This window comes from Populus euphratica, unplaced genomic scaffold (genome assembly GCF_000495115.2).
Source record: "Populus euphratica unplaced genomic scaffold, PopEup_1.0 scaffold76.1, whole genome shotgun sequence".
NCBI lineage: Eukaryota > Viridiplantae > Streptophyta > Magnoliopsida > Malpighiales > Salicaceae > Populus > Populus euphratica.
The window spans coordinates 869,642-883,117 of record NW_011499890.1 but is presented as its reverse complement, the minus strand read 5'-3'; the positions used below and the strand labels follow the sequence as shown (position 1 = coordinate 883,117).

Sequence of the window (13,476 nt, the reverse complement as noted above, 5' to 3'; positions counted from 1 at the left end):
TGTTTTTAAATCATTTCAATATGCTAATGTAAAAAAAATTAAAAAAATATTATTTTAATATATTTTCAAGTAAAAAATATTTTAAAAAATAATTATTATCATAATTTCAAACATACTTATTATCAAGTTACAATTGATTAATGAGAGCTTAATTGTTGGGACTTGCTTCTGAAAAGTAGTTAGTTACATTTATAGATATAACTAGATTTTTTAGTATATGAAATAATCAAATTTTTTCTAATGTGAAAAAAAATTATTCATACAATGATCACCCAAACCATCACCCAAACCATAGTTAATTGACTATCATTTGATCCAAGATATGAGAATGAGATATCTCTTTAAAAAAACCAAAAAATCGCAAAACTTAGGGTCCAATAACCTAATATTAAAGGATAAAATTGAAAAAAAAATTAAATTTCTTTTAAAAATTTAAGTTAACTTGGGTTTACTCTACTACAGCAACACTTGTTATATAAGATTGGGATAGGTAAATTAAATTTTATAAAAATAACCTAGAAAAAATTATTAAAGTTAAATAAATAAATAAAAATATTAAAAAAACCTCAAATCAACTTGGATTCACTTGAATAAGTAGCGACTTGGGATAACCGTACTACAAAGAAAATGAGAAAAAAATTAAAAAACTTAAAGTCTAATAGTCTAATGTTAAAGAATGAAATTGATTATTTATTCAATTAAATTAAAAAATAAAATAAATTAAAAAAATAATTAAAGAAAACAATTTAAAAAAATAAAGATCAAAATTTAATGCAAAAATTAAACGAAATAAAATGTTGAGGGACAAAACTAGAAAAAAAATCAAGAAAAGAAGAAAAAACAGCAATCAAAAGAATAATAATTATATTTAATATAAAAATAAAATAAACTAAATGATAAGGTATGAAATTGAAAATGAATTAATAGAAAATCCAAAATAAATAAAAACTAATTAAAAAAAATTATAATTAAAAAATAAATAAATAACAAATAAAAATTAATTAAAAAAATAAAAATTATAATTAAAAAATAAATAAATAGGAGGATAACTCTAAAATTAAGAAGAAAAAAAAGAAAGAAAACAATTTCACCGCTGCCAAAAATCCCATTACACGCACCGCCCTATCAACTTTACCATCTCTAAACACTTTGGAAGACATAACATCCGGGTGTTTTTGGTTGCAGGAGGTTGCCGCATGAGTTGCTCAAGGGTGTAGGCAGCATCAACTTGTAAGAGTTCACGTTCCACACCAACTTTATATATATATATATATATATATTAGTTTGTTAAAAAATTAATCAAAATGAACATGTTGGAAATAAAAAATACCCTTGGGATCCTTCAAGGTTTTGATTTTAAAGGCACTGACTTTTTTTTTTTAAAAAAAGAAAATGGTGTAAAAGCCCCTCTTAACCTGTTACTTTTTTATTTGCTTTGCAAGGGTCATTACGTTATTTAACTACACAAAAAAAGTTGAAAAACAATCATAACCCCGATCAATTTTATAATAATAAATAAATCACATGAAAAAAAATAATTTTACCCTTAAAGACATGCCATTTGGTTTTTGCCATAAAGAGCAAAGATATCCATGTACTACAGCATTAATGGTGCAATAGATCTATCCCTACAGTAAAATACTGATGTGGTTTATTTTCTTTTAATATGTTTATGATGGTGTGTGGCTACACCAAGTTGATTGAGTTATAAAATCAATATTTTGATTTCATCCATTATTGTATGATTGTTAATCAATCATATATTTATTGAATCAATTACATTATTTTTTATTATTTTTTTTCAACAATGAGAAATTGCAATTAAATAAAAGCAACAAAAAAAATATAGAATATGAGTATCCAATATTTCATTACCTAAGAAATGCTTATTATTTCAAGAATATGCTAGGAATATAAAAATTTAACAAAAGCTTATAAATAAAAGCAACAAAAAAGAAGAAGGTAAATCATAAATAAATTGTAAATTACATAAGAAAATGTTATATTTTTAAGGATAAAGTGTTAGAGTTTCTCGTAAACACTTAAATCTAATCTTAAATAAATTATTCATATTAGATAATAAAATTACTTGATGAATCCTAATACGTACTGAATTCTAACTTAACAAGTGTTTGTGTTTTAGTAATTACAGAAATGCTAAACTATTATACAAATATTAGTTATTTCATTAAGAAACCGTGTTTTGAATAAAATTATATTTTTGGTTGATTACATGAACTCCGGTTACAATTACGATCATGAGTACTAGTTGATTGATAGAACATCTCTCTTGATTGATTTCACTATTATCATCAATTAATAACTATTCTTACTGGATCCACAAGTTATTTTTAAAAAAATTGAATGCTATGAGTTATAATTCACAAGTTAAATCACTTTGTAAAAATCATATGATTATGTGTACAAAGAAAATAGACGCTGGCTTTAGCTATAACTGGCATGTCACTTCACTTCTTTCGTGACAATATTTCATTTACTGGTACAGTTATTAGAGAAAACAAACATAAGAAACTGCTGTCCTGCAGTAGCTAGACTTTTGTGCTCTGACTGTATATCCTTACATACAAATGGCTAAAGAGAGAGCATTCTAAACCAGTGATGCAACTAGTTTTACAGTTGTTTGACAACCATAGTGGAGGTCAAGTAACGATCAACGAAGAGTTCCTATAGCCTTTTTATAAGTGTACCAATTTGAGATCAAGAGAAAGGCACCTAAATTCAGCACACTGAGTATTCCTAGTAGCCAGAAGAAGTAATCAATGTGGCCGTAATTTAAGTTGTCCGGTATCCACCCGGCCTTTCCATTCTTAGTGCTGATGCTTGTAACAATGGTTACCAGAAGAGAGCTTAAATAATTGCCAAGTGCGACGGTGGTGAGTGACAGGGCAGAACACATGCTCCTCATTGCATCAGGTGCTTGTTCGTAGAAGAATTCCAATTGCCCGATGAACGTGAATACTTCGGCACAGCCTATCAGGAAATACTGCGGAACTTGCCAAAATATAGACATGGGCACGGAATCAAGTTCGTAGTAGTTGTTATTTCTCACCATTTGGAGTCTTTTAAGTTCCAAGACTGCTGCAGATACCATGGCAAATATTGATATGAATAGACCAATGCCCATCCGCTGCAGCTGAGTTAAGCCGTTTTTATGTCCAGTGAATTTTCTTGTAACTGGGACAACAATTCGGTCATACACAGGGACCCAAAAAATGACACTGAGGGTGTCAAAGATGGATAAAGATGCCGATGGTATCTCGAAAGTGGAGTTTCCAACAAATTTATCCATTGTTTCACCTTGCAGCACAAATAAGTTCCCCATTTGGCTGTACACTGCCGAAAAGATGATACCAGTGGCCCATATAGGGAGCAACCGAATGATAGCCTTTAGCTCCTCGACTTGGGTTACTGTGCAAAGATTCCATGGGTCTCCTGTACTCTTAATGTCGTCCTTTTCTGTTTCTACTGCTGCCTTGTCAAGGAAACTGAAGAGAGAAGATTACTAAAAAGTTTAGAAACTAATAAAACGGCTGGTTAGTCAAGAAAACAAAGTTAAGTAACCCTACAAAAGTTCAATTCTAGAAGCCTGAATAAATTATTGCCTGTATGTTGCCAGAGCATTGTAAATTATTGAAGTTGTACGCTCTCGTTAAAATTTTAGATGGGAATTCAGACTGAATCACATTGACATCGAACCATTTTATGTTTTCATAACACGTGGTATGGATTTAGTTTTATTTTACTATCAGAATTTAGCCCTTAAGATCTGGAATGGCCTCATTTCTGTATGCTTTCCTAGGAATATAGAATGTGGAGCTTGATAATAGCTTCAGAACACTTTTTGAGGAATGGATCCTATCAAATCACTTCCGTGATGCAGCAACGTTGATTTCAAAATAAAACATCAAACTTGAGGTAATTAATTGCTGTATCCTGAACTGCATGCAAGCTAGACTAGGCCACAATTGTCTACTTTCTTTAAATTCAGCTATGTCATTATACATGTAATCAGTAAAGACACCAACCTAAATTCTTTAGTATGGTCGAGCTTGCGGCTTCCTTTGATGTTGGATTCGGCATCTGCAGTCTCATGCAACAGAGACTTGTCTGCAGGAACTTCAACTTTCCGTTTTCTGAAGGATGCTACCAGCACCTGACAGATGCGTGTAACAGGGCTGCCTCCAGGCTTTTGATACCTGAACAACTTGGTACCTGAAAAGAAGCTCACAACAGCAATTGCCATGGCTATTGCTGGAATGCCAAAACCCCATCCCCAACTCACATTATCTTGTATCCAAACCAGCACAGAACCGGCAATAAGAGCACCGACATTAATCGAGAGGTAGAACCAGTTAAAGAAAGAACTCTTGTGTTTCTTCTCAGTTTCGTCAGCATCATCAAACTGATCTGCTCCATAGGATGAGACGCAAGGCTTAATACCTCCTGTGCCAAGTGCTATCAGGTAAAGTGCTACGAAAGTTACTGCAGTTTGACCATCTGTTGGATGGCAATGATCTTTTGAATAACATTCTGGCCTGAGGCCAGGGACAGTTGCTGACATTGTCAAAAGCGTCATCCCCTGTGAAATTTGAAGCTCAAGGTAAAACAAACTTATCCCAGAATAGTTGATCCTTTCGAAGGACTCCACGTTTGAAGATAATCACAAAGAATGGATTAAGTTTGACAATAAAAAATGTGATGCGAGGTATAAATCGAAGACAAACCATCCTTTCTCTTGTCAATTATTTGACCGCACACAATTTTTCTTCAAGAAAGAAAATCCTAGTACTATGATTCCAATACAGTGATGCATATCAAAATCAGATCAATGGAAAGCTCTTTTGAGTTTCAACCTCGTCATAAGCAGAAGTTGAGATTGAGCAATGATCAGCAAGTTGAAATTCAAAGCATGCACGGTAGAAATGATTAAGAGTTTCGAGTAAGTAAAACTTACTGCAACATATATGCTTGAGAAACTAGCAATCGTCCAATATCTTCCTAGATAAGCATCAGCAACGAATGCTCCGATCAATGGAGTGATATAGCATGTTCCACCCCAGTTCAAGTTATTTCTAGTAGCTGTAGCACTGCTCTGGTTCAATCTGTGCTTGAAATAAAGAACCAGATTGGAGCTCATCCCATAGTACGCCAATCGTTCACAAAATTCATTTCCTGTTGATAAAGGCTAAAACTGTTAAGCATGTCTCTCGTGATCAGATTGCCTTAATTGTAATAGGAAATCAAGAGAAGGTACCTATAATAAAAGGGCAGGCCCTCCAGGTTCCGGTCTCCTTTCTGTTAGCAGGATTCCCCAGATAATCCACAGTTCCATCTTTTGTATAAACATCCTCCTCTGCCATGGTGCTTTAGGTATTCTTGTGCTTTGCTTATTCTCTGCAGTCTACTTGAGATATTGCAGTCTTAAAACTGCACTACGCAGAGAAATATAGCTGTATTGAATTGCCTGTCAAATATGGAAACGAAACAAATGTCAGGTGCAGCGGCAGAGGTTTGCTTCAGTTAAGGCCACTGTAGTTTTGGGACACAATCTTAGTTTAATCGACGAGAATCAATATTGACACCCTCAATTACAACCTTGACATGAAAAATTGAAGACCATTCTTCCTGGTGTTGGTGGTTTTAGAAACAGAGGTTTGTCAAGGAGAAAACAGATGTGGGATTTTGCAAAACTCAATACAACGCAAAGACGAAAGGACAGATTAAGGAAAGAGAAAAAAGAACTCAATCCTTATGCTTGAGACAATCACGTAATGTTCCCAGGAAAAAGCAGCTAAGCTCATCAATAATGGAAAAGCAGACTTGTAAGAGTCTTTAGGATGAGAGGGGTAAAATTCAGAAAACAACGTTGGTGTGCCCCTTCAAGGTCAGCAGACAAACCAGCCACGTCAACTGCATTTTTGTGCGCGCGCACACACTGATAGGATACAGTGAAAGGATATAGATGGTGGTTGATATTGCGGTTTAATTGTATTTTTAATTTTATTTCTTTTAATTTTAAAATATTATTTTTATATATTTTAATTATTTTAATATATTATAGTAAAATTAAATTTTAAAAAATAAAAAAAATATTATTTTAAAGTTGTTACTAATTGATTCCACCGTTCCCTGTCTTTTCCCAGTTGCTTCACGTTATGCGGCTGTTGAAAGTTCAAATCTCTCTCTCTCTCTCAATAGAAAAATAACACGGGTCCTCTTTTATGTGGAAAGATCTGAGTGGGGTATTAAAATCAAGCGTTGAAGAGAGATTAGTCTGGAGTTATCTCAGAATTCATGGCATTTTTTTTCCAAGGGTAAGAGGTCAAAGATTGGCACGAGATAAAAAGGCAAGCTAGACTAAATCGAGTTAGAAATTTAACCTAACTGGTTCAGAGCCTAATCTTACCATTCATATACGCAAAAATATTTACACACAGAGAAACAAGCAGTGCCCAGAAAGATAGCTCTTACCTTGTTGAATCTTGCGATCTACCATTACACAGCATAAGTGAAGGTGCAAAGCTAGGGCTACACTATCTCCCAGTGCAAATCCAGCTCTTCGATCAGAACAAGATATGAATATTGACGGGGAGAGCGTCAGCTTGAATGGCCCTGACTGGCGGTGGGCTCAAGGGATCTCCTCATAAGCCGACTACCCCGGCCTGTTGCTAACCTGCTATATATTCGCGTGAGGTCCCTGCAGGTTCCAGCTCGAAATGAGTTGATTGGAAGGTGTTTGGCGTTTAGTTCGTTAAAATTTTGATTTTTTAAAAAATAAATTAATATTTTTAGATATTTTTAAATGGTTTATATATTATTTAATTATACTGCATGGACTACTACGCTACTATTAATTAATTTATAACAACTCCGGCAGCGACGTAGAGAAATGTATTGGTGAGCAATTTGCCCAAGGAAGAAACGGATCCCATTATTTTATTTTCTGCATCATTTCATCAACACAGCGATATTTTGAGTATTAATTAATTAATTAATATGCTATGGTACTGAAGATTCCAAAAGTTGACAGGGAATGGCTCTCATAATAACAACCAGAGCATGATTTTGACATACGGTTAATAAAATTCAACGATTAGGTTTTTAAATACTAGTTGGAGACCACACGCACACACAGATATGTACATAAGAGAGTTCATGCACGTAAAATGGACGAGTAATGCTAATTTTTACTAGGATTTCTTCCTAATTTACCTCTCAAAACATCTCAATTGTTGGATTTTTGTACTGGATTCCACTTGTTTAAAATGTTAAGAATCCATCAATTCCTCAAAAAATGATATCAGTTGAAAATTAACAATTTTTTTCTTAGATACAGTACAAAATTAACATTAAACATAAAAATGTACTATCCCGTTGTCGGCAATAGGACTCCTCTTATTTTTTAAATAATAATTAGTTTAATAGTCCACCATTATCGCACAATCTATATCAACCTCCCAGCAAAATTTCGCAGTCCACGGTTTCAGACCATGCGGGGATATAATGATTTCAATATTAAAAAGAATTAGCTGGGAAAATGGCAAGCCAATCGAATTGCTAGCTGAATATTCTTTGAAAAGTACCTTAGAATTTTTAGCACTTGGCCGGGCGTTCAGATTGAAGTCCTCCTAAATCGGACATCCAGTGTGGAAAAGGTTTATGGAGTGACGTGAACGGCTTTTCAAACGGAGAGTTTTATAAAATTTGAATTTTTTTATTTGAAATTATATATATCGTTTTAATATATTAATATCAAAAATTATTTTAAAAATAAAAAATACTTTAAAAACAACCTTCTTCAAAAAAACAAACGAAAACCGAAAGGAAAGAGAAATAATTCAAGCGTGATTAGCTAGGAGACACTAAATTGTTCATGATTATAACCCTTTTTTTGTATGGAAGGGTTTGTCATTTCTCCATGTCTCTCTCAGGACAACTTGAACTCCCCGGCTGTATCAATTAGCTTGATCCCAGAGGATTAGTCTCTTTCTATACAGCTTGCAGTGACTGGTTTTAACCTGATTCTAAGCAATTATTCCATTTGATTAATTAGACAGTCCGTTTGAATGGCTTTGCTAAACCCAATTTGATTTTGTGTTGTTGGCGCTCTCACTGTGTGGGCTGCTGTCTCGTTAAGCGATTTCATTTTTGACGATTTCCATGTAAAATCTTTCAGTTAAATAATATCTATATATTCTTATTAAATAGAGGGTAGAATAGTATTTTTAATTTAATCTACATATATTTTATTTAGATTTAGATTAAGACTGGACTTATAATATATAAATTATTCAGAATTCTAATTTTCTTTTTATATTTAATCTTAATTATTTCAACACTTTCAAGATAAGAGCTTTTCAAAGCTGGTCTTTCCCAGGCTATTGAATAAGAGAGTGAGATTGCGGAGCCGGGGTTTCATAAACATCGGCATAAAAATGTCTGTTACATGTTTAAGTTGACGTTGATGCAGGAGTAGTAAAGCCTTCAAAGTTGTGTTGTGTGTGTTTACATGAAATATATAATAGATGGTAAGAGATTGAAGATTTTTGTTGACAAATGTATTAAATAAATTTTTTATTTGTTTTTTAAAATTATTTTTAATATTAGCATATTAAAATATAAAAAAAAATTAAATAAAAAAATTTCAAAAATATAAAAAATACAGTGGTTTGCGTTTCCAAAGACACCCAACGAGAGTGACCTAATAGATTCGAACTATTTACTCGATAGCTCACTGCACGCATCATTTGAGAACAGCACGAGCCATCCCCTGAATATGAACATGCCATAACTTCGTACAGTGCGAACAATGATATCATTAAACTATAACGCGAGTTATTATATACTATAAGTAAATTTATTATGGACTGCACTTGAGTTGTAAATATTAACTTTTTATGTAATCCAAAATATTTATATAAAATATATCATTATTTATGTTTTAAATATTATTTTTTATAATTCAAAGTATTCATTTCAAGGATATTATTTATTTATAAGAATTGAAATTTTTAATAGAAGAAATAGTATTAGTTGTGTTATGAATATTATTATTTTCACTATAATAAAAGATATTAATATTAAAAATATTATTTTTTGTGTCATAGATATTATTATTTTTATAATAATTAATATTATTAATAAAATTATTATTAAATTATATAAAAAATTATTATTAATATTAAAAAATAACCATAAATTTAATTTGAAAAGTAAAATTAAAAATTATTATTATTATTAAATTTTTTAAAAATATTATTACTAATAAAAAAAACCACATGGGGATATGTGACATTTGAGCTGCTGCCTAGCACTAGACAAAACCATACGTCCACGTGGCACTTGGGCTTTTGCTTCAGTGCTGAGCATACTTTTACGCACATGCGGCGCTTGAACTGCCTGTCTAGAGATAGGACACACCTCAGTGCTCACGTGGCACTTGAGCAGCACAGGGCATGTCCATACTCGCACCCCACTTGGATACACCGATGACAGGTCCTACTGCTGGACCCAAGGATTCTAAATGTTATTATTTGTTTTAGAAATATTATTATTTTTATTTTAATTAATATTACTAATTAAATAATCAATAAATTTCAAAGAAAATATTACTATTAATATTGAAAACATATTATTTATACTATAAATGTTTATGGTGTTGTTTATAAAAATAAAAAGTGAGCTTGTGGTGTAGTATTATTAAAGATATTCAACAATTATAAGTATTAATATAAAAAATATTATAATTTGTATTGTTAATATGATTATTTTTCTTACTGTACAAGATATTCATATAAAACATATTATTATTTTTTTTATTCAAAGTGTTCATATTAAAATATTATTATTTTCCTTGGAATTCAACATATTTATATCAAAGATATTATTATTGGTGTTAGAATATTCTTATTTTTATAAGAATTAAAATATTATTTTTTTACTAAATATTATTGGAATTAAAAAATAGTATTAATTGTGTCATGAATATTATTATTTTCACTGTAATCAAAAGTATTAATATTAAAAATATTATGTTTTGTGTTATAAATATTATTATTTTTATAATAATTAATAAAAAAACTATTCATAATATTAAAAACCACTCGTAGATTTGATTTGAAAGGTAAATCTATAAATTACTATTAGTATTATTATTATTATCATCATTGATAAAATTTAAAAAACTGTTATTACCATAGAAGAAAACTACATAGAGACACATGGCATTGAGACTGCTGCCTGGGGCCTAGCACACCCCATGTGCCCGCGTGACACTTGGACTCCTACCTGATGCGCATATTTGGGGCTTGGGCTCTTGCCTGAGTTCGAAGTGTACTCCGTCGTTCACATGACGCTTGGGCTGTTACCTCAGTACTAGACACACCACAACGCCCGCATGGTGCTTGGGCTGCATTCGGTGTGGCCATGTTGGCATCCACTTGGGTAAGGGGAATGGGTCCGGCGTCACAACCCAAGATCAATGAGTCGTGTACAAAGAACCAATTTTAAGTATTATTATTTGTTTTAGAAATATTATTATTTTTACTGTACTTAATATTATTAATAAAATAATTAATAAATTTCGAAGAAAATATTACTAATAATATTGAAAACATATTATTATTTATATTATAATTTTTTATGGTGTTTTTCACGAAATAAAAAGTGAGCCCGTGACGCAGAGTTATTAAAAATATTCAGCAATTCTAGGTATTAATATAAAAAATATTATAATTTGCTTTGTAAATATTATTATTATTTTTAGAATACAAAGTATTCATCTAAATCATATTATTATTTTAAGTATTCATATCAAAATATTATTATTTTCTTATAATTCAACATATTCATATTAATGATATTATTATTTATATTATATTATTATTATTTTTATAAAAATTTAAAATTTTAATATAAAAAATATTATTATTTGCATTCTCAGTATTCTTGTAATTAAAAATAGTATTATTTGTGTTCTGAGTATTATTATTTTCACTATAATCACAAGTATTAATATTAAAAGTATTATCTTCTGTGTTATAAATATTATTATTTTTTAATAATTAATATTATTAATAAAATAAGTACTAAATAAAAAAAATACTCTTAATATTAAAAAACACTCATAGATTTGATTTGAAAGATGAAATTAAAAATTATTATTAGTATTATTATTATTATCATCATTAATAAATTTTAAAAAAATATTATTATTATAAAAAAAAGCATGTAAGTACACTTGATGCCTGTGTTGCTTTAATAGTTGGGTATACCCTTTATGGCCACATGGCACTTAGGTTCTGCATTGTTGCTAGGTAAATCCTCTACACATGTGGTTTTTGTGCTATTTATCCAGGGCTTAACACTCCCAACACATATGTAGCATTTGAATATATCAAGATCCAATTATCTCTCAACTCTACATTTTATAAAATCCAAAATAACTTTGGGTTCCAAAATATATCCAGATGCTACTCGTGTAGGACCCAAAATAGGATTGACAGGACCCAACTTTTTTTTAAAAAAAAGTGTGAGATGATCTTTATAGTTGTAATTAAAAAAAAAAATTAAAAAAAATAGTTTTAGTTGTAATTATTTGGATTTATATACGTGTTTGATGAAAATAATGGTGGAAGTTAATATATGGTAAAAAATATATATATAATATTTTGGTTTTTTTATAACCATTAAGATGAGATTAATAAAGAATATTTATAAAATTTTAATTAAAAAAACATATGAAAACTGTTACATAAAATCAGTATTTTAAATTTAATATCAAACCTATTGTTGCGTTTAATTCACCGTTAATGTGAAAGGTAGCTGAAATCAAACACAGTCTAAAGTCCACTGAGAGAGGGGATTTGCAGTCAGGTCTTGTTGAGAGAGGGACATGTGGTCTGTCTGCAATGAAAAAGAGACCCACAAAACGGGATGTGTGGCTCGGTCAAATATGGGGGGATGAGTGGTCGTTCCACCCAAAAAAAGGGGACCATGTGACCAAGTTCTCTTGATCGGGACACATGGCCAATATAATAACGAGTGGGGGTGCACGGTCAGGATATTTTAGAAAGTATTTGGGAATGTGCCGTAATTATAATTTAAAATATTTTTTTATTTGAATATATATATAAACTATTTTTTATTTTTTTAAAAAATTATTTTTAATTTTAACATATTAAAAATTTATAAAAATATTAAAAATATAGTTAAATATTTTTTAAAATATAATTTCAACCACAATCTTATTATATACATTTAAAAACAATGAGTGACCAAGTGTTTTATAAGTCAAATTTATTTAAAATTGTAATTATAATTATTTTTTAAAATATTTTTTATTTAAAAATATATTAAAATAAATTTTTTATTTTTAAAAATTATTTTTAAATTCAGTGTATTAAAATAATATAGAAATATTAAAACAATATTAATTTAAAATAAAAAATTAAATTATTTAAAAAATATTTTTAAAATACAGGCAAATAAGTGTCGGTAAACCAAAGAGAAGGAACACGTAACAAGTCTTTTTGTAGAGGACGCGTGGTTACTCTACCAAGAAGGGGAGCATATGGTTGATCCTCTAAGAAAGGGGGCATGGGCTCGGTCTCATTAAGGGTGATAAGCAGTCAGGCCCTTTAAGAGAGGATGCTCGGCCTAGTTTCTCTAGATAAGGGGATGTGCAGTCGGGTCCTCTATAAAGGGATGCCAGGCCGAGTCCTATTTAGTGGATTTTATAGAAGAAACCCAAATCCCATCCCTCATCGATTATCAACCTTTTACTTTAATATTTATTATGGACTTTTTAATTATTAATGATTTATAAAGTTTTTAGGAGAATATAGTGAAAATACTGATTTACTATTACTAAATGATTATTTAAAGAGGTGGTTCTAAATCCATAAAATAAAATCTTGAATTCACAGAACTAAAAATTCTAATTAAATAAGCTTATAATTAACTAATTTATCTTTATCATGCATCGTTAATATTGGAAAAAAAAATACCTGGTGATTTAGCATAAAGTGAGAGAATGTTTAACTTCTTGTATATCCATATTCATTAATATGTTCATCTATTATTTATTTATTAAAGCTAAAAGGTATATATTCCACACATAATAATGTTGAACTAATTTAAATTACCACTCTAAGAACATAAAACAAGCCACTTAAAAAAGGAAGCGAGGATGTGTTGTTTCTATTAATATTCATACTATTTGTTCTATACTTTTAAAAGGTTATTTAAGTAAATTTATATTCGAGATTCACACGACTATTAATTTTAACAGAACAAAAATTGCCAATGAATATATTATAAAATATGAATAAATCGAAGGCTACGAATTGCTTAATTTTTTTAATAAAAAATATGGTATATTGATAGATTTCTATGAAAGAAATCATAGAATTCCAGAGGTGGCTGCTAGTTAAGTCATCAAAAGAGGCATGGAAA

The 13,476-nt window shown here is 30.2% G+C and overlaps 1 protein-coding gene across 2 annotated transcripts; it reads right to left on the bottom strand.

The window, feature by feature from the left end:
• Positions 1-2,422: 2,422 nt before the first annotated feature.
• LOC105131079 (protein NRT1/ PTR FAMILY 8.1-like) lies at positions 2,423-6,732 on the bottom strand. Of its 2 annotated transcripts, none has more exons than XM_011033853.1 (5): positions 6,493-6,732; positions 5,276-5,485; positions 4,976-5,193; positions 4,047-4,600; positions 2,423-3,506 (listed from the first exon to the last, which is right to left on the bottom strand). In XM_011033853.1, the coding sequence occupies exons 2-5, from the start codon at positions 5,379-5,381 to the stop codon at positions 2,672-2,674; spliced, it is 1,713 nt and encodes a 570-aa protein (XP_011032155.1). In that variant the 5' UTR covers positions 5,382-5,485; positions 6,493-6,732; the 3' UTR covers positions 2,423-2,671. The 2 variants fall into 2 exon arrangements, with proteins under 2 accessions (XP_011032155.1, XP_011032156.1); XM_011033854.1 differs by lacking the exon at positions 6,493-6,732 and adding an exon at positions 5,617-5,761.
• Between the last annotated feature and the right edge of the window lie 6,744 nt (positions 6,733-13,476).